Here is a 20,875-nt window from a genome sequence, read left to right as displayed (position 1 = left end):
TCTCAAAACTCTACTAAAACCCCACTTTTTGCCACGTAAGTTCCCCAAAAACCCATTTTTCCACTCAAAACGCCAGCCAAACCTCACTTGACTTCAGAATTGCCCCCAACCTCATTTTATCTCTCAGAACTCCCCTAAACCCTCACTTTTCCCCTCAAAACCCCAACAGAAAACAACTTGTTCCTTCAAACCTCCAGCCAAACCCCCACTTTGGACCTCAGATAGTTACCAAAACCTTCCTTTTTTTCTCACAACTCCACCCAGACCTCACACTTTACCCTCAAGATTTCCCAAAACCCTCATTTTTTCTTTAAACACCCCAACAAAAACACATATTTTCTCCCAAAACTCCACACAAACCCCCACTTTGCCCCTGAGAATTGCTCCAAAACCCCACTTTTCCTCTCAAAACTACACCCAAATCCCAATTGCTTTCCCTCACAATTACCCCAAAACCTCTTTTCATCCCTCAGAACTCCTCCAAAACCCCACTTGGTCCTTCAAAACTCACACAAAACCCCTTTTCTCCTCACATCTTCCCCAAAGGCCCTCTTTTCCCCTCAGAATTACTCCAAAATCTCACTTTTTCCATCCAAACTCCACCTAAACCCCACTTTTGCTCTCAGAAATTTACCAAAACCCTGCTTTTTCCCTCAAAACACCACCCAAATCCCACCTTTTCCCCCAGAAATGCCCCAAAACCTCATCTTTTCCCTCAAAACTCCACCCAAATGCCACTTTTCTTTCTCAGAAATGTACTCAAACCCCACTTTACAGCCTCAAAACTCCTCCAAAATCCTAGTTTTTCTCTCAGAATTGCACCAAAACCTCATTTTATCCCTCAGAATTCCCCCAAACCCCACCTTTCCTGTCAAAACCCCACCAACTCCCCCCTTTTTTGCATTCAAAATCCACCCAAATCCCACCTTTTCCCCTCAGAATTGCACCAAAACCTCATTTTATCCCAAAACTGCATCTTTCCCCTCAAAACTCCATCAAACCCCACTTTTTCCCCTCAAAACTCCACCTAAACCCCATTTTCCCCCTCAAAACACCACCAAACTCCACTTTAACCCTCAGAATTTCCACAAAACCCCACTTTTCCCCTCAAAACCCCACCAAAACACTTGTTTTTTTCAAAAAATCCACCCAAACCCCACTTTTTCCCCTTAAAAATTTACCAAAACCTCACTTTTTCCCTCAAACCTCCACCCAAATCCCACCTTTTCCCCTCAGAATTGCACCAAAACCTCATTTGATCCCACAACTCCACGGATTTTGGCCCTCAGAAATCTACTCCATCCCCACTTTTCCCCTCAAAACTCTTCCAAACTACACTTTTCCCTGCAAAACTGCACCAAAACCCACTTTTTCTCCTAAAACTCCAACAAAACCTCACTTTTCTTCTCAGAAATTGTCCTGGTTTAGGCCCATCAGGGAACAAAGACCAGGATTAGCCTGATTAGTACTGAAGTGGCTGAGAATCGCTCAAGGGCAGGGAGAGCTTAATTGCCGCTTAAGGTTCAGGACAAAGCAGACCAGGCCACTCGGTTTGGGGAAGAAAACAGAGAAACAGTGTAATGCAACATCAACTAAAACATACCCCCAAAAACCCAAAACATAACCAAAATGAAACAACACGGAGCAATACATCAATGAAGAGTCCAACCAGCCTTTTGAAGAACACCTTCTTGCCACCCCTCCCCTCTTCCCGGGCTCAGAGCCCTGATCCCGGGGCTTTTACCTTGTCCCCCCCTGAACGGTTCGGGGGGGCAGGCAGTGGGGGTTTCAGTCAGTCTGTTCTCCATAGCTTCTGCCGTTTGTCCCTCCTCAGGACGGGTGAACTCCACACCAGTCCTCCCTGCGAGTCCGTGGGGTAACTCACACGCATGGCAGCCCTGCACGGGCTGCTCCGATGCCCACTGACTCCAAAGGCTGCAGCTCGTCTCTGCCTCTCGTGTGGGGCTGCTCTGCGGCGTGCAGGCTCTCCAGCACGGCCTGGGCCATGGCCCCTCCCCACACAGTCCCTCTCCCGTCCGGGCTCACTCACACGGAGCTGCTGGGAACTCTCGCTCCTGCCATGGATCTCCACAGGCTGCAGGGGCACAGCTGCATTCTCGCCACGGCTTGCAGAGGAGTCTCTGCTCTGTTGCTTCTCCTTCCTTCCTCCTTCTCTGGCTGAAGGGTCCGCGTGGTCGCCTCCATCTCGTGTCACTCTTACACCTCCTGCCTCGCATTCCAAATTCCGGTCGCCTAAATAATGATCGCAGAGGCGCCAGATTGGCCCAGCCGGGCGGAGGTGGGTGTGAACCCAGGAGCCGGGGGAAGAGTCCGCAAACTCTTTCTCGGGTCTTCACTGCAACCCGCTCCCCCTGTTACTAAGCCAAAAGCTGCTCCTTGCTAAACCAGAACACAAATAAACAAAAACTCTACTTTTTCCCTCAGAATTGCTCAAAAACACCGCTTTTCCTCTATAAAATTCCACCCAAATCCCTCAGAATTTCCACAAAACCCCAGTGTTTACACTCGTTGAGGCAAGGGACTGAGGATGGAAAGGACGAGCCCAGCGGTCCGTGAGGGCCGGGGCCGGCGGTGTCGGCGCGGTGTGTGTGGGGGGCTCCGGAGACACCGACCGGGCGCGGGAAGCGGCTGCGCGGCGGCGGCTGCGGATGGAAGGGGCGCGGGGGGTCTGGCTCACTCCGTGCCGTCCCCGGCGGCGGCGGCGCAGCCGCTGTTACTCTCTCCCGTGTTTTATTTTTCTTCCCTCACATGCCCGATGGTGCCCAGTCTAACACGGGGTCGCGCTCCCCACTCTCCTCTGATCATCCTGCACTGCACCCCGGCCCGACTCTGCCCGCTCGGCATTCCCCTGCGAGTCGTCCCAGGGGTAACTCGGCGGGTTGGGCTCGAATGGGAAGCAGCTCTCCCGCGGGGGCTCTGCTCTGAAGTCCCTTCGCCTCTCTGACTTTGTAAATACTCTTGTGTAGAGAAGAACCTTTTTCTTTTTTCTCGGTATCATCCGCCTCAGCGCCACTCCCGACACTGCTCTCGGTGCTGCTCCAGGCGCTGCTCTCGGCACCTCTCCCGGCACCTCTCCCGGCACCTCTCCCGGCGCTGCTCCCGGCGCTACTCTCGGCACCTCTCCCGGCACTACTGTCGGTGCCTCTGCCAGTTCACTCTCTGCCCCAGGGACAGGCTCACTAAGTGGGGGGGAAGGGGGGGGAGGCGGGGGCTCTTTAGGCCGGCACTCTTGTTCCTCGGGAGGGGCTGATGGCTCATATGGTTCTCGTACCCCGTCCGTGCCTCCAGGGTCATTTTCTACACGGGGGGGGAGCATTACTTTTGAGACGATAGGAGCCAGCGAGGTGGATTGGAACCAGTCACGCTCATCGTTTTTGTTCTTACTCTGTGCTGCTGATGCGTGCTCAGCAGCCTTCTTTTCTGCCTGATGTTGCAACAACTCATTGTGCACTATCCGCCAAAACTTCCCTAACTTTTCAGCTATCTCATCGTCCTCCAGGGTAGCTTCCCACAGCAAATGCCCAAATCTATGCCATTCGCTCAATTCATGCACTGTCTGTGGATTCTGAAACACTCCCTTAGCATACCCATAAGCTAACAACCCTGGTAGGTCTTTTTGCAGATCTATACCCTTTATCTGCCGCTTCTGCAAGAATGCAGTAAATAAATCATATGCCGCTTGCCTTTCCACACCTATAGCATTCAATTTAGCATTGTATGATTGACTGTACTTGACTAGTAAATGGTAACATATGTAACTAACAATAATATAAAGGTAACTAAACGTAAGGTAAGCATAACCATAGTGTGAGAGAAAACTAACTGAAGGCCGAACAGATGGGGTGATATTTAGACACAATAAGGCTGATGTTTTAAGCACAAGAAGGATGGTGTTTAAACACAGTGAGGTTGGTGTTTAAGTTGTTACCAAAATGAAACTTTGAGGCCTTATGCATAGTGCGTGATGCTTAGTATTAACTATTTGCCATGAATTGTGGCACGTACAAAGCATTTGAAAAGGTATAGAAGTGATGATGATGTGACAATAAATTGGAGCTGATGCACATCAGATTGGCGTCTGGTCACTCCCGTTTCGCGCAACAAAGAAGAACCCCTGCACAAAGAAAAAGAAACCCTGCAGAACAGGCTGCCCAGAGGGCTTGTGGAGTCTCCTTCCTTGGAGGATTTCAGCACAAGCCTGGACACGTTGTTGTGCGACCTGATCTAGGTGAACTGAATTCTGGGGGAGGGGGTTGCTCTAGATGATCTCTAATGGTCCCTTCCAACCCCTACCACTCTAGGATTCTATGATGTCACACAGTCTAGATGCAGTACCCAGATGTGCTGTGATGTCACAGAGCACTGTTGAGGCATCCAGAGGTGATGTGATGTTATAGAGAACTGTTGCCATGCCCACGTCTGCTGTGATGTCACAGAGTCTCATTTCAGTGCCCAGATATTGTGTGAAATCTCAGAGCACTGTGTGTCCAGTGTCCAGATGTGCTGTGATGTCACAGAGCACTATTGCAGTGCCCAGATGTGCTGTCATATCACACAGCCCTGCTGCAAAGCCCAGATGTGCTGTCGCGTTACATAGTCCTATTGCAGTGCACACGTCTCATGATGTCACAGAGTACTGTTGCCTTTCCCAGATGTGCTGTGATGTCACAGAGCACTGTTGCACTGCCTAGTACTAGGACGTCGCAGAACCCCACGGCAGTGTCTGGATGTGATGTGATGTCAAACACTCTTGTTGCAGTGCCCAGATTTTCTGTGATGTCCTACAGCCCCGTTCCAGTGCCTAGATATGCTATGATGTCACGGAGCAGTGTAGCACTGCCCAGATGTGCTGTGATGCGACGCACACCGCACAACCTCTGCAATGCCCACATGTACTGCTGTGCCACACAGTCCTGTTGTAGTGCCTAGATGTTCTCTGATTTCACACACCCCCTTGTCATGCCCAGATGTGCTGTGATGTCACAGAGCACTGTTGCAGGGCCCAGATGTGCTATGATGTCACAGAGCACTGTTGCAGTGCCCAGATGTGCTGTGATGTCACAGAGTACCACTGCAGTTCCCACTTGTGCTGTGATCTCACAGGCACCCTAGCAATGTCCTCTTGTGATAGGATGTTTCAGAGCACTGTTGCAGTGCCCACGTCTGCTGTGATGACAGAGTCTCGTTTCAGTGCCCAGATACTATGTGAAGTCTCAGAGCAGTGTGTGTCCAGTGCCCAGACGTCCTGTGATGTCACAGAGCACTATTGGAGTGGCCAGATGTGCTGTAAGGTCACACAGCCCTGCTGCAAAGCCCAGATGTGCTGTTGTGTTACACAGTCCTGTTGCACTGTGCACATGTTCTGTGATGTCACAGAGCACTGCTGCCTTTCCCAGATGTGCTGTGATGTCACAGAGCACCGTGCCAGGGCCTAGTGATGCTGTTATATATCACAGCAGTGATTGAGTGCTCAGATGTCTTGTAATGTCACAGAGCACTGTAGCAGTGTGCAGTTGAGGTAAGATGTTATAGAGCACTGTTGCAGTGCCCAGATGTGCTGTGATGTCAGAGAGTCCCGTTTCAGTGCCCAGATATGATGTGAAGCCTTAGAGCACTGCTACAGTGCCCAGACGTCCTGTGATGTCACACAGCACTGTTGCTGTGCCCAAAGGTGATGTGACGTCACAGAATACTGCCGCAGTGTCCGGATGTGATGTGATGTCACAGAGCCCCATTCCAGTGCCTAGATAAGCAATGATGTCACAGAGCAGTGTAGTGGTGCCCAGATGTGCTGTGATACAATACACACAGCACAACCTCTGCAATGCCCACATCTCCTGCAATGTCACACAGCCGTGTTGCAGTACCTAGTTGTGCTGTGATGTCACAGAGCACTGTTGCAGTGACAACGTCTGCTGTGATGCCACAGAAACCCGTTTCAGTGCCCAGATATGATGTTGAAAGGCGAAGCTTTCCTCTACCCAGGCAGACGCGCACCTCAGAGGAAAACGAGAAGCCGACTTGATGCAAACACATGAGGTGAGGTTTATTTCGGAGCTCCGGGTCGTCTCGTAACTCACGCAGGAGTCAGAGGAGGCGACCCTGGTGCTCAGTAGAAAAGGGTTTTTATAGGGTTTACACGCCACACAACAGATATAGGGTTCAAACAATAGTTACAAGCTCTTGACCCTTGGTCTGGCCCTTCCTGATAACCACAGGCCGCAGCCTTTTTTAGGAAATGTTTTTAACTTCTGCTTCTAGGAAATGAAGCGGTCTCAATGAGACTGCACTTTCGCTGAGGCGGTTGTTGTTCTCATGGTGTGCAGGCCGTACTCCATTCTGTTTGTTTTGCTTCTCCTCAGTTTGTTTTGCTTCTCCTCAGTTTCGCCTCTTCTCATTCCCCTCTTTTTCTTTTGTACATTTCTAATCTTAGAATTTCTGGAGAGGCCAGGCCAGTGGTCAGGACTAACACTTACTAACATTATATTTCTATTCTAGCCTTATAACATTATGGATGTCATTTTGGAGTCTTCTTCCACCCCTTTAGGCACAGTCCTAAAACACACTTATAAGAAATAAAGATTATACCAATAAGAATAATAGTAATTATCACAGTTTGGATTAATGAAGATAACCACTCAGCAATATGTATTCCTAGGGAATTGAATACTTCCCCTACCCAATTTCTTCGGGCTTCCTCTTCAATTCCTTTTGTTTTCTCCTCTATCTGATGTAATTTGTTAATATCGTTTTCCACAGCTTCCGTAACATTTGGGATATGTATACAACAGTCGCTTATTTTATTTTTTAGATACCCACAAACCCCATGTTCCTTTAATAGTAACATATCAAGGGCCATCCGATTTTGCAGAGCCATTTTGCTAGTTGCCTGGAGTTGGAAATTCATATCTTTAAATCCCTTTCTAGTAACAGCCGCTAATCGCGCGGTTTGTGCCAACAATTTATCAAGCATCTCCCTATTTCTATATGATGCGATTTGGGGAAATATGGATTCAATTGCCCACCCTATTTTTACCGCAGTTTTTGGTTCCTGCCATTCATCACTGGGGGCTTCCTCGCCTTCTTTACTTACATCCCTCCTCTTTCGAGGCATAAGTTCTTTTTCTCCAGACTTTTTCCAGTAGGGACACAGTGTGGGCACCCCTAGGGTAACTTGATTAATAGGCCCATCAATGGAAATATGTGTGGTCCATTTTCATTCGTTAGTGACCCATACTAAATTTCCAGAACTCTGGACTGTAGTATATTTGCAGTCAAGCATTTCCCCATCTGACCCACCTTTAGTATGTGGTGGCAGGGTATGTTTGTATCCTCGACATTCACATCCCCACTTAAGCAGATAACGGACGGGGAAAATCCCTATTTCCTTCTCCGGGGTGTCACAGTTGAGGACTTTGGTACAGTTCCACCCATGTGTGTGTTCCACAATCGTTTTTTTAGAAGTCATCTCATGAAAAGTGTGTGTATAGCGTTGATCCTGCTTTCCTTGAAACTGCACACACCAGTTTACTGGTCCTATGTAGCTAAAAGTTTCTGCAATAGCGGGTCCCCAGATAGATTGCCAGACCTTGGGGTCTAATTGTGTGATATTCTGACATACCACTTCAGAGTAAGTTTCAGTGGTAGTTACTGTAACTTGTTTTTCCTCATCAAAATAACACGTCCCCACAGAATGGATCCCTCCCTTTTTATATTCAGAATTAAGTTTTCGTTTGCAGTCTTCCTTCCTGATTTTCCACTGTGATTTTCGTGTCCTGATAAATCGCCGACCTACCCCAGTCCTAGTTCGAGGCACACTCTTACAAAATTGGGATACATTATTTTTATATTTTGGTAGTGGTCCCGCCGGGATTATACCCCACGGAATAGGCTCCCCAGCTGCTTGTGGTAATGGTAAACAAGCAGTGATACTGGTCGCATTTTGGGCCTTCCCGAAATCTCGGATTAGTCCCACCAACAGATTTTCCCTAGGTGTTTCGGTTTGGTTTCCAAAACACACGAAGCTTAAGAGGATTATCAGTCTTTTCCACCACCCAATCATCCTTTTGTATATCTCTAGGTGCCCTTTTTACATGCGCTGAATGTACCCACGCAGTAATCCCATCGACTTTTACAGCGGTGGGAGTTGTTAACAATACCACATACGGTCCCTTCCACCGAGGTTCGAGCGTCTCTGATCGGTGTCGTCTAATCAGAACTTTGTCTCCGACCTGGAACGAATGGGGCATCGACACCTCACCCGGATCGTAGAGGTTCTTCAACTGTTCCCAAACTTCTTTTCTAACTACTTCCAACGCTTTTAGGCGTGCTGCAAGAGTAAGAGAGGGCACAACAGGTTCATCAGTCCCCACTATTTCTGTCAGAGGAGGGGGACTCCCATACAAGATTTCATAAGGGGTGAGCCCCGTAGGTCCTGGGGTGTTTCGAACCCTAAACAGAGCGAGGGAGAGAAAGACTGTCCAATCCCTCCCGCCGGTCTCCGCTACTAATTTAGTTAAAGTTTCTTTCAAGGTCCTATTCATCCTTTCTACCTGTCCTGAACTTTGAGGGTGGTATGCACAATGGAGCTTCCAGTTAATCCCCAATTGTCTGGCTACTCCCTGACTTACCTGGGCGACAAAGGCAGGTCCATTGTCTGACCCGATTACCTTGGGAATACCAAACCGGGGAAAAATCTCTTCCAGGATCTTTTTTGCGACTACTAGTGCTGTTTCGTTCCTTGTAGGGTATGCTTCGACCCATCCAGAGAAGGTATCTACAAATACTAACAAATATTTGTTACCGTACCGGGCAGGTTTTACTTCCGTAAAGTCTACTTCCCAATATGCTCCTGGTCGATCTCCTCTCAGTCTCTTTCCTTGGATTCCTTTAGTATGTCCTGCATTTGTAAAGGCACATGCCTCGCAATTTTGTACGATGCGTTCCACGGTTTTTCGTAGGTCCGGGACCTTGTAGCGTGATTTTTTTGCTAGTGTGATAAGTTTTTCAGTCCCCAAATGCGTAAGTCGGTGCATTTTATCGATGTAAGCTTTCCCTTCCTCAGCGGATAGGTTTGTTTCTTCCTTTCCTTCCACTGCCTGTTTGTCGTCAAGTTTTACTGAGAGTATCATGGCCTCTAGTGCGGCCTCTTTGGCAGTTGTGTCTGCCATTCGATTCCCTCTTGCAACCCAGTCATCTCCTTTTTGATGCCCTGGGCAATGTATGATGGCCACCTTTTTGGGGAGATGTACGGCTTCTAGGAGATTTAAAATTTCCTCTTTGTTCTTAATTTCCTTCCCCGCCGATGTCAAGAGCCCCCTCTGTCTGTATATTGCCCCATGGACGTGGGCTGTTGCGAAGGCGTATCTGCTATCGGTAAATATGTTAATCACTTTTCCTTCAGCCAACCTCAGGGCCTGTATGAGGGCTACTAGTTCGGCTTTTTGGGCAGAGGTCCCCTCTGGCAACGAGCTAGCCCACACGACCCGTTTCCCGTCCACTACGGCTGCGCCAGCCTTTCGCTTTCCTTCCAACAGGTAGCTGCTCCCATCGGTGAACCACGAGGGGGTTCCTTCCATAGGCTGGTCAGTTAGGTCTGCGCGAATGCCCACTTCTTCGGCTAGAACCTCTTGGCATTCATGGAGAGGCTGGTCACTCTCTCCTGCTTCAGGCATCAGTGTGGCTGGGTTCAGGATGGCTGGAGGGGCAAACTTAATACGTTCAGTTAGTAACAGACTCTGATAGTAAGTCATCCTGGCATTTGTTAACCACCGGTCAGGAGGTTGTCGAATAATGCTTTCCAGGGAGTGGGCTGCAATGATTGTAATTGGTTGTCCAAAAGTAAGTTTATCAGAGTCTTTTACCAAGACTGCGGTGGCAGCCACTATTTTAAGGCAGGCAGGCCATCCACTGGCCACGGGGTCTAATTTTTTTGACAAGTATGCCACTGGCCGTTTCCAGGGTCCGAGTTTCTGTGTTAACACACCCCGGGCCACTCCCTTTCGCTCATCCACGAACAGAGTAAATGGTTTGGTGAGGTCAGGTAACGCCAGAGCAGGGGAACTTAACAGCGCCTTCTTTATGTTGGTGAAGGCCTCCTCCTGCTCTTTGCCCCATACGAATTCTCCTTTGTTTTTGGTGAGTGGATATAGTGGTTCAGCCAAGCTAGCAAACCCAAGTATCCAAAGGCGACAGAACCCCGCCGTTCCCAGGAACTCACGCACCTGTCGAGAGGTTGACGGGGTGGGGATCTGCAAGATGGCCTTCTTTCGGGCTTCCGTCAGCCACCTTTTTCCATCCTTTAGAGCATATCCCAGATAGGTTACCTCTTTCTGGCAGATTTGTGCCTTCTTTGCTGAGACACGGTACCCCAACCTTCCAAGTTCAACCAGTAGTCTGCGAGTTCCCATCAGGCAGCTTTCTTTGGTGGACGCCGCGAGTAGGAGGTCATCTACATATTGGAGTAAAGTTACCTGTGGGTTTTGTGCCCGGAAAGTTGCCAGGTCCCTGTGGAGGGCTTCATCAAACAAGGTAGGAGAATTCTTAAATCCTTGTGGTAATCTTGTCCACGTGAGTTGACCCACTCTCCCACTTTCAGGATCTCTCCACTCGAAAGCGAAAATTAACTGGCTCACTGGATGCAGTCGCAAGCAGAAAAATGCATCCTTTAGGTCAAGGACTGTATACCAGGCACGATCTGGGGGAAGAGAGCTTAAGAGATTATATGGGTTGGGTACCGTAGGATGTAAGGTAAGGACTCTTGTTGACTTCCCGCAAGTCCTGTACTGGCCGATAATCCCCAGTCCCAGGTTTCTTTACCGGCAAGAGTGGTGTGTTCCAGGGAGATTTACAAGGCACAAGAATCCCTTGTTGTACAAGCTTGTCGATGTGAGGTCGTATCCCTGCTACTGCCTCTTTTGACAATGGGTATTGTTTTACGCTTATTGGGGTGGCACTTGATTGCAGCTTGATCACTATGGGAGGGATGTTCACCGCTTCCCCCATGCCCCCAGTTTCGGCCCATGCTTTCGGATACTGCTTGAGCCACTTTTCAAGGTTATCCAGGTTCTCCTTGGGGTTTTGGTATAGTCTATATTCCTCCCCCAAGTGCAGAGACAATACGCATGTTTTTGGCTTTCTGCCTGCAAGGGCGATCTCAGGGCCAGCAGAAGTAAAGCTTATCTGAGCCTTCATTTTTGTTAACAGGTCTCGTCCGAGGAGGGGGGTAGGGCACTCGGGTATTAACAAAAAAGAATGGGATACCTGGTTAGTTCCCAAGTCAATAGTTCGATTAGTTGTCCAGGGGTATTCTTTTCGACCTGTTGCTCCAATTACCATGGTCTGTTTGTTAGTTACAGTCCCTAATGAGGTTTTCAGTACGGAATATTCTGCCCCAGTATCAATCAAAAAATTTACTGGGGTCCCCTCCACATTTAACGTTATCCTAGGCTCGGGGAGGGGTTCCGGGCCCTGACCCCATTAATCTTCATCTTCCTCCAGGGTTAGTACTCTCTTTCCCTTTTTCTTAGGGCATTCACGGGCCCAATGCCCATGTTCCTTGCAGAACGCACATTGATCTTTTCCCAGTCTTCTGGGTCCCTTATTCCTGTCATTGTCGTCCAGGTCCCTTCCTCCTTTCGCCTGTCTTTCCCCTTGGCGTTTCCCCTCGGCCATTACTGTAGTAAGTATTCTTGTTAAATTCTTATCCTGTCTCTTTTGTCTTCGTATTTCTTCCTTCTCTCTCTCATTCTTTTCCCTCTCCCACTTTTCTTCCTCGGTTTCCCTTTTATGGAACACTTTCTCAGCCTCTTTAACAATATCTTGCAGGGTGTAATCCTGCAATCCCTCGATATGCTGCAGTTTTCGTTTTATATCTGGTGCAGCTTGTCCAATGAAGGACATGATAACGGAGGCCCGTTGTCCCCTAGATTCGGGATCAAATGGGGTATAAATACGATAGGCCTCCATGATACGTTCTAGGAACACCGAGGGTGGTTCATTAGGCCCCTGCATAATTTCTCTCACCTTTGCCAGATTGGTAGGTTTCCTGGCTGCCCCTCTTAGTCCTGCTACCAGAGCCCGGCGGTATATGGACAGTCGTTCCCTACCTGCTGCTGTATTATAGTCCCATTGCAGCCGCGCTACTGGGAACAACGCCTCCACTTCCATTCCTGTTCGAGGGGGTTGGCCTGGTTGGCCTTCCTGCAGGGTTTTTCGTGCCTCCGAGAAGATTCGTTCTCGCTCCTCTGTGGTGAAAAGTGTTTGAAGTAACTGCTGGCAGTCGTCCCATGTGGGCTGATGGGAGTACATCAGGGATTCGACTAGTCCTATGAGGGCAGCAGAGTTCTCAGAAAAAGAAGGGTTATTTGCTTTCCAGTTGTACAAATCGGAGGACGAAAAGGGCCAGTACTGTAATGGTTGTAACTCATCTGGCTCTGTGGGGGCTGGCCCCACCGCCCGGAGTGGTAAGGCTACAGTGGAGTCTGGTCCCTCAGGCATTATCCCCCGTTTACTCCTGGTACCGGTATAGGGTCCTTCTTCCCAACCCCCCGGGTTATATGGCACAGGTACTCCCTCGTCTGGGGACCGGGGTCCAGTTGGGGGGGCGGTGGGTATAGATGTGGATACAGGTGGAGTCCATTCAGGGGGTCCTTCGACCTCTGGATATACCTTGGTCTTAGGGCTTGGTTCTTTCAATTTTTCATAATCTCCTCCATTATTGGTCACCCCTTCTTCTACTCCTGTGAGAGCCAGAGTCCTGGTTGTCACAGGTACGCCCCGTCTAAAGTATGAGTAGGATGGGGCTAGGACTCTTATTTTATCATTTGGAAGAAATGGTCGGACCCAGTCCGGCGGATATATCACCAAGTCTTCCCATACTGTGATATACGGTTCTTGGTCAGGATGGCCTCCTATTGAGGCGAAAATAGTCATTCGGACTGCCCGTATGGTATGGATGTCAAAGGTACCTGACCGTGGCCATCCTACTTTAAAGGTTGGCCATTCACTTTCGCAATAATTTTGCCAATCCCCCTTCTTGATAATAAGAGACAGGTTTTGCCCTCGTGCTTTTACTTTTGCCCAATGTGCCAATGTTAATGACAGAGGGGTGGATCGGGACTGCCCCATGGTTATCAGTAATACAAAAAAGATTATAATAAGACACACACACACAGAAACGATTTCTCGCTCTCCACGACTTTTACACCACGGAAGAGATCTTATCAAAATTTCAGAAGGGCGGAGACTTCGTCCCCTCATTCACTCCACAAGGACCAGCTAGGTTTCACCTATAGGCAAAGGTTGCCTATTTTCACCCGTGAGGCGTCGCCCAGGGCCGTAGCCTGTGGTGCCGGACACGTCTGTCCCCCACACGTGCTACTCAGAAACCTCTTTAAAGTCTGTCAGACCTTTACTGACCCAGCAGCTTCAGTTTTCCCGTGACCCTTACTTCCAAAACAACATAACACAACCCTGACAATTATGACTCCTATCCTTACACAGGTAGAACATAAAAAATCAATACAATTAATCAGGCACATCTAAAATTTTGCACAAAGGGGTTTCTGTCCCGTACCTATCCCCGTAATTGTTGAGTGTGACTCTCAGGTGAAACCAACAAATACACTTATGGACACAGAGGCGGCACAAAAAGCATTCCCTGAACTTACAAGGGTATCAAGGTATGTTCTCACCCAATCACCCACAAAAGTAACATTCACTTGGTCTCTGATGCTTAAGATAACTGTGCAACAGCGAGCTCCCAATCTCACACACTTAAAACATTTTCAGAGGTTAATGGAGAGAGAGAGAGAAAAAGAGAGTGAGAGACTGAGAACCTTATCCGTGTATCCCTAAGTGTTTTTCTTACTGAAGTTGGGGATTATGGACTGTTGGGTCACGAGGTTCAGGAAAGAATCCTTAGTCCCAGACCTGGTCAACAGTAGGCTTATTTAAGGAGACCCTGCCGTTGAGTCACGAGGTTCAGTCTGGACCCCCTTGCTTTCTAAGGCACCCTTAAAAGGGGCTTAGGTGCGGCTAGATCCAGACCTAGTCTCAGACTTGGTCAACGGTACGCAGCCTATGACATAGAGGAATGGGCACTAATTTAAATTTCGAGAGACACAAAAGAAACAGAGATAATGGAAAGAAATAACGTTAAAAACAATGTTATCTCAACAAAGCCTGCTCAGTTACACAAACCACAAACTCTTAATCTCAATCTACACAAGCTCACAAGCTCTCATGTGGCGCCACAAACATTCACACAAAAAAGCTCACCTCCAACGGGTCATCGTTTCCTGAGGTGTTCGTCGTTGATCCCGGACGAGCCCCCAAAATGAAAGGCGAAGCTTTCCTCTACCCAGGCAGACGTGCACCTCAGAGGAAAACGAGGAGCCGACTAGATGCAAACGCACGAGGTGAGGTTTATTTCGGAGCTCCGGGTCGTCTCGTAACTCACGCAGGAGTCAGAGGAGGCGACCCTGGTGCTCAGTAGAAAAGGGTTTTTATAGGGTTTACACGCCACACAACAGATATAGGGTTCAAACAATAGTTACAAGCTCTTGACCCTTGGTCTGGCCCTTCCTGATAACCACAGGCCGCAGCCTTTTTTAGGAAATGTTTTTAACTTCTGCTTCTAGGAAATGAAGCGGTCTCAATGAGACTGCACTTTCGCTGAGGCGGTTGTTGTTCTCATGGTGTGCAGGCCGTACTCCATTTTGTTTGTTTTGCTTCTCCTCAGTTTGTTTTGCTTCTCCTCAGTTTCGCCTCTTCTCAATGTGAAGTCTTAGAGCACTGCTACAGTGCCCACAAGTGCTGTCATGTCACACAGCGCCGCTGCAAAGGCCAGATGGGCTGTTGTATTACACACTCCTGTTGCAGTGCACACCTGTGCTGTGATGTCACAGAGCACTCTTGCAGTGTTCAGTTGTGCTGTGATGTCAAACGTCCGCGGAAGAGGAAGACGGAGCACTGGAACAGGTTGCCCACAGGGCTTGTGGAGTCTCCTTCCTTGGAGGACTTCAGCATAAGCCTGGACACGTTCCTGTGCTACCTGATCTAGGTGAACTTGATTGTGGGGGAGAGGGTTGGTCTAGATGATATCTAATAGTCCGTTCCAACCCCTACCATTCTACGATTCTATGATGTCACACAGCCTGGATGCAGTACCCAGATGTGCTGTGATGTCACAGAGCACTGTCAGAGTGTCCAGAGGTGATGTGATGTTATAGAGCACTTTTGCCATGCCCACGTCTGCTGTGATGTCACAGAGTCTCTCTGCAATTGCCACATGTGCGGCAATGTCACTGAACCCCATTGCAGTGCCCACGTGTGCTGTGATATCCCCATGCAGTGTATCAGCCAGCACTGTGTCACATTTGCAGCTGCTTTCCTGAGGGAGCTATCTCCATTCCCACTCACTGGGACTCCTCAGCTCCCATTGAAAAAATACATGGTATCGGTTAAGCTCTACCACTGAGTATGGGAGCTACAAGAAAGCAGGAAGGCAGACTCCACCTATAGTGGTAAGTAGGTCCCATTGTAGTCTATCATCTTGCACTGTGTCACATTTGCAGCTGCTTTCCTGTGGGACTTATCTCCAATCCCATGCACTTGGGCTGCTCAGTTCCCATTGAAAACATACAGGCTGCCAGTAGAAGTTATGCCACTGCATGTGGACACTACAAGAAAGCAGGTACACAGACCCCAACTACAGTGGTAAGTAGGTGTGGTAGTTTGAGCCTGGCTGGATGCCAGGTGCCCACCACACCACTCTGTCCCCCACCTCCTCAGCAAGCCAGGGAAGGGGAGAAAATAAGATGGGAGTCTCGTGGGTTGAGATAAAAGCAGTTTAATAAAGAAGCAGCAAAGCCGCGCGCGGGAAGCAAAGCAGAAGCAGATAAAGCTGTTCCTCTCCACTTCCCATCAGCAGCGATGTCCGGCCACCTCCCGAGAAGCAGGGCTGCGGTACGCGTAGCGGTTGCTTTGGGAAGGCCAGAAATGCATCTCGCCTCCCCTTCCTGCTCCTCTCCCGCAGTTTATATTCCTGAGCTGATGTCTTAGGGTATGGAATATCTCCTTGGTCAGCCTGGGTCAGCTGTCCTGGCCATAGTCCCTCCCAAGATCATGCCCACCCACAGCTATTGGTGAAGGTGGGGGAAGGAATGCTGGAGGGACAGCCCTGATGCTGTGCGAGCGGTAGTCATAATATTGATATCAACAGTAAGCACAGCACTGCAGGAGCTGCTGTGGAAAATCACTACCGTCCCAGACCCACTACAGACAGTCACAGGAATGCAGACATATTACAAACACTATTGTTTCTGTGTTCAAACGAAACACACAGTCAGTAATATCAATCATGAAAACATCTCCTTAATTGTAGCATTCTTTTTTCATAAAGTGTATGCTCAAAAGACCTTGTCAACTCTTACAAGGGCTCCAAGTTTGCTGCATGTCCAATATGTTCATGTGGCTGCACAGCTTCTGAAGTTGTGTTCTATGTTCTGCATTGTCAGTTCCCAGACCTGTAGGCAAAACCTCAGATTGAACGTCGTATTCGTTAACTGACATCTTCAAGTCTGGAAGCCTGGTAACCCGGACCTTGGACGACAAAACACACCAAGTTGAAACCACAACTCATCAGTAGTCTCTCTCTAACTCTAAGCTGCTCTAAGTGAAGCTTTAAACATGTACCCATTTATTGATACCTGGAAGTAATTGGTTTTCTCCCAATGTCCCAACAGGCACGTTCCCATGTTTAATTCTTCTCCAGATATTGCCATCTTTTTCATCATAATAGTGTCATAAGGAACTCGTAGTTAACTCCATGGAACACAACCAAGAGAGCAACCAAGTAAACAATCTGAGCCCTGATTACACAAGTTACAGCTGAAATACACACCACACAGAATAACTTCCTAGACCAAAATAGAAGAAGAAAACTGCTGGGGGGACACAGTTAGAAAAACTCTAAACAATAGCATAGCAATCAGAAAAAGGCTGAGATGTGCCATATAGGAAAGGAAGCTGCTAAAGAGAATTACTTCCAGTAATTCCCCGTTTCCACTGTATTTTTCATCTGAAATTGACTGAATGCTCAGATGGAAAGCAGCATCACACATTCCAAAACACTAACTAACTGTACTCTTGGACAGGACCAAGCAGCCACAAGAGGCACGTCACGATCCTGAGATGGAGGGGTGGCCTTTCTGATGAACTTGTCCAGACAATTAAAAAATAACCAACTCTTTAAGCAAAACTCATCTCTAAGTCAATCTCCTACCAACAATGTTTTGGGAGAATAGGAGAATGCTGAGAGGAAACACTCACTGCATGGAGGGCTGTTATCTTCTAGTCAGTCTTACCCAGAAGAATATTTGCCAGTGCCTTTATTACAGGCCAGGGAACTGACAGAACAATACAAACATGGCACTGACTAATATTTTCTTTTCAGGAAAACCTGAAGAGTTGGCTCTGAGAAAACCAATAATTAAAACAATTTCATCCCATGCCTGAGATTATTGCCATGAGAAGTTATCTCAGTTTACCACAGAATGGCTGTGGCTGGAATGGCCCTCTGGAGATAATTTCATCCAAACTCCCTACTCAAGCAGGGACACCTAGAATCATGTACCCAGGACCACATGCTGGTTGCTTCTGCTTATTTCCAAGGACAGAGACTCTACTATCTCTGAGAAACCTGTTCCAGGGGTCAGACGCCACCACAGTAAATTATCCAACAGTATTACCTGAATACCGTGTGGAATCAAATTGAACTTGGAGAGATGACAAATACTGCTGTACACATGCATTTCAGAAGATGATGACCTCTTATTACTCCAAAGATTAGGAATAATCCTGAATGAATGAATCCTTATGAATGGTAACTGTCCATAGCCCAGTCCAGACTGGACAGAGGTTTATAGAGCAAGATCTATTAGGTCTTGGTGGTATTCCACTTAAATGAACACTAGTGAACTACAGTATTACCTGTCAAGCTACTAACCACTAAGGCATTTCACATCATCCAAGCTTAATTTTAAGTGTTCTCCAACCTTACAATGAGATTTAGAAGAACTGACTGGGGAAGCGTGACGCCTTCCCCCTTTTTGCATGGAAAATGCTTGACATAAGCTACCAAGAACACCAATTCACAAAATGCTGGCTGCATTTCATCCAAAGGCTCATGCTAGGCACAAGTACTGACATACAGCTGAGTGTATGAGGCCAGACAGAAAAGAAGACCAGAAAGGTAATTTCCACTTACTAAAACCCTAAAACTCTCACAATGGAACTAGAGATTCTTAAAGGAAAGCAACATGATACCGAGTTCTAAACAAAAGAGACAGTGAAGACTTATCCAATTGACAACTGATTTGTAAGACATATATCCAGGCTCTGCAGTCAGCAGAAGCAGAACTAGATGAGGAAAGAGGCCACAACTGCTGTCTTGAGTGCACAAAAGGGAAGTACAAGTTTATAACAGGAGTATTATGAAATCTGTCCAGGTTTCAAGCACTCAAACTGTATCTATAGGTTATCAACGAGTTTCAACTACCAGCTGCCAACAAAAGCTTATTTATTAGGCAGAAATGGAGTGACACCAAGGAATCCACCCAGTTTTTATTGTCTATTCTCACAACCTATGATTTTTGGGAATGGGGAACACCCATTGATTGCATGACTTGAGCACACCTGAATTCTAGCAAAAGACAGGACAGGAAGAAAGTGTAAGCAGCTCATCCAAAAAGGAAAGCACCCAGCAGTTCTCAGATCCAAGCACTAACCTTGAAAGGAAGCACCAGTGTCTACAACCCTGTCCTCAGCAATCATTATCCAAGGTGGAGATGAGACAGACTCTACAGTACTGCTGTACAGGAAGACTATCTAGTAAAGTAGGGACTGAAAAGCCAAGTGAAGGGAGTTTTGACATACAAATTGTTACTGAGATGTGAAGAACCACTATAGCAAAGTCAAACCAGTAACCAGGAAGGTTTCATGACTATTTAACTACTAAAAATGGCAGTCTGAATGTAACAGGATTCTATCAAAACTGTTTTCAACACCACAATGACACCTTAGTAGGAAGCAACTGCTCCATCTAGAAGAGAGAATTTATATCCCATGTCTATGGACAGTGCAAATAGAGAAAATATTTGGTTCAATTGACAAGGCCAGAATATACTCATTTTTCAGGAAGTCTGCATCAACGTGGCAGAGAAGGAAAAATCCTCCCTTCAACTCTTGTTAAACAGGCATGATCTTCCACTGCAATGTTTCTTCACTCCAGAGGATTGTGTTTGCTCTACTACAAAAATAATGACATTTACAGGACCTTTAATCTTTGCCTATTTTGGTTTATGTTCTAAATTGACAGAGGAAAGGAATAAACACAACAAATGCCCTCTTCCCATAGAACATGAGGCTCCAATGCAGGAGAAAACCTAAGGTAAACTCAGAACCACTACAAAACAATTTTAGGATTAAGGGAAAATCTGACACACACTTAAGCAACAGAGAAACTAAAAAAGCTAAAAATCTCCCAAATACCCAAGAGATGTGGGATATGTACTACATTAACATGAAGGTAATATGCTAAGGAAGTATTTAAGATGTGTTCTTGGTACACCAAACCAAGGGAAAAAGCAATAACTGTAACTTACCATCAGATATCCAGGTGTTTGTGTCACTGCATCTGGGATATGCTGGGGCACGTCTATTTGTAAATTAACTTGATGACGATCCAGACACACTGTTCTGTTTCTACATATTTAAAAACTGGTTTAAGAACAAAGCCCTTTTACTTGTAAACTGTTTTTGATGTGGCTTACAACATCTTTTAACACTAACATTTCATCAGCCCTCAGTATTCAATTTCTGTTTCAAGTAGCACCAATGACTGGAGATTAGACAGAAGTGGTCAAAAAGCTCTTGTTGGAAAAGTTTATACAACAAAACCAAAATCCACCAGGAAACTAGTTTCAGAATAAAACAAATACTAACACTGAATTTTGTGTTACTTGCAACAAGGGTCATCCACACGAGAAGGAATATCTGAGGGCTTCATCCAAGGCCCTGTTAGAATCCAGTTAGACACAGCTCAGAGAAGTCATCTACTTACCTAATCTGGAGGGACAGAAGACAACAGAGGAGAGAGCAAAGCATAAGCCTTGGGCAATTATGGGCTAGAATACTAATCAAAAAAGAGCCTGAAGTTCCCTCAAGAACACTTGGGCAGGAATGACAATGAATTATGATATCCTGTCAGGCTACATGAGATTGGTCTCCAGAAAATGTTGGTATTTTGATTTTCGTAGCAGTACCTAAGAAGAGTGAAACTGATGCAAAAGTAACCACAAGAAAAAGAGTCATGAGCAAAAAATGGTTTCATGAAAGTATCCAACAGCAAAATTGAGCAAGAAAACAGAAGCAGCCATGATTGAGGCATATACCACCTTCCTACACCAGTATGGGTGGTAAGAAAGCTTGGCAATTCCTCACCTGCAAGCCCCAAATGTTTTAAGATGGGTACACAGTGGCCTTGACAATTTCTGGTATTCTTCATCTTTTAGCACCTTGGCAGTCAAACCAGGCAGTTCTGGGGGAACTTCAGCTTCTGCCTGCTGCAAATAGCGGAGGATCCCAAGTGCATCACACTCGTTGTTTTCTCTTAACAGAATGACTGACTGTGCCTTTGTGATCTCTTGGTCTACAGAAGAATCCTAAAACAAATACACATGTATTTTTAACAGCTTCTGTGTATCCACTACTTTGTGATCAAATGCACTATTAACCTGGTAACGGTTTGTTAAACCTTTATCGCATTATAGAAGTTGTCAGGCATGCTGTG

General features: G+C 47.1%; 2 protein-coding genes across 2 annotated transcripts; both read right to left on the bottom strand.

Moving 5' to 3' along the window:
* Positions 1 to 8,341: 8,341 nt before the first annotated feature.
* On the bottom strand, positions 8,342 to 10,430 carry LOC133629285 (uncharacterized). The gene is given in 3 exon segments (XM_062019944.1): positions 8,342 to 8,350; positions 8,683 to 8,729; positions 8,732 to 10,430. Coding segments are annotated over 3 exon segments (1,755 nt in total).
* Positions 10,431 to 10,740: 310 nt separating this feature from the next.
* LOC133629284 (uncharacterized) lies at positions 10,741 to 13,343 on the bottom strand. Its single transcript, XM_062019943.1, is given in 1 exon segment — positions 10,741 to 13,343. A coding segment is annotated over 1 exon segment (2,541 nt). The 5' UTR covers positions 13,282 to 13,343.
* Positions 13,344 to 20,875: the final 7,532 nt, after the last annotated feature.

Source organism: Colius striatus, unplaced genomic scaffold (assembly GCF_028858725.1).
Source record: "Colius striatus isolate bColStr4 unplaced genomic scaffold, bColStr4.1.hap1 scaffold_36, whole genome shotgun sequence".
NCBI classification, from domain to species: domain Eukaryota; kingdom Metazoa; phylum Chordata; class Aves; order Coliiformes; family Coliidae; genus Colius; species Colius striatus.
The sequence above is the reverse complement of the archived record's forward strand: the minus strand, read 5'-3'. Positions and strand labels throughout refer to the sequence as shown.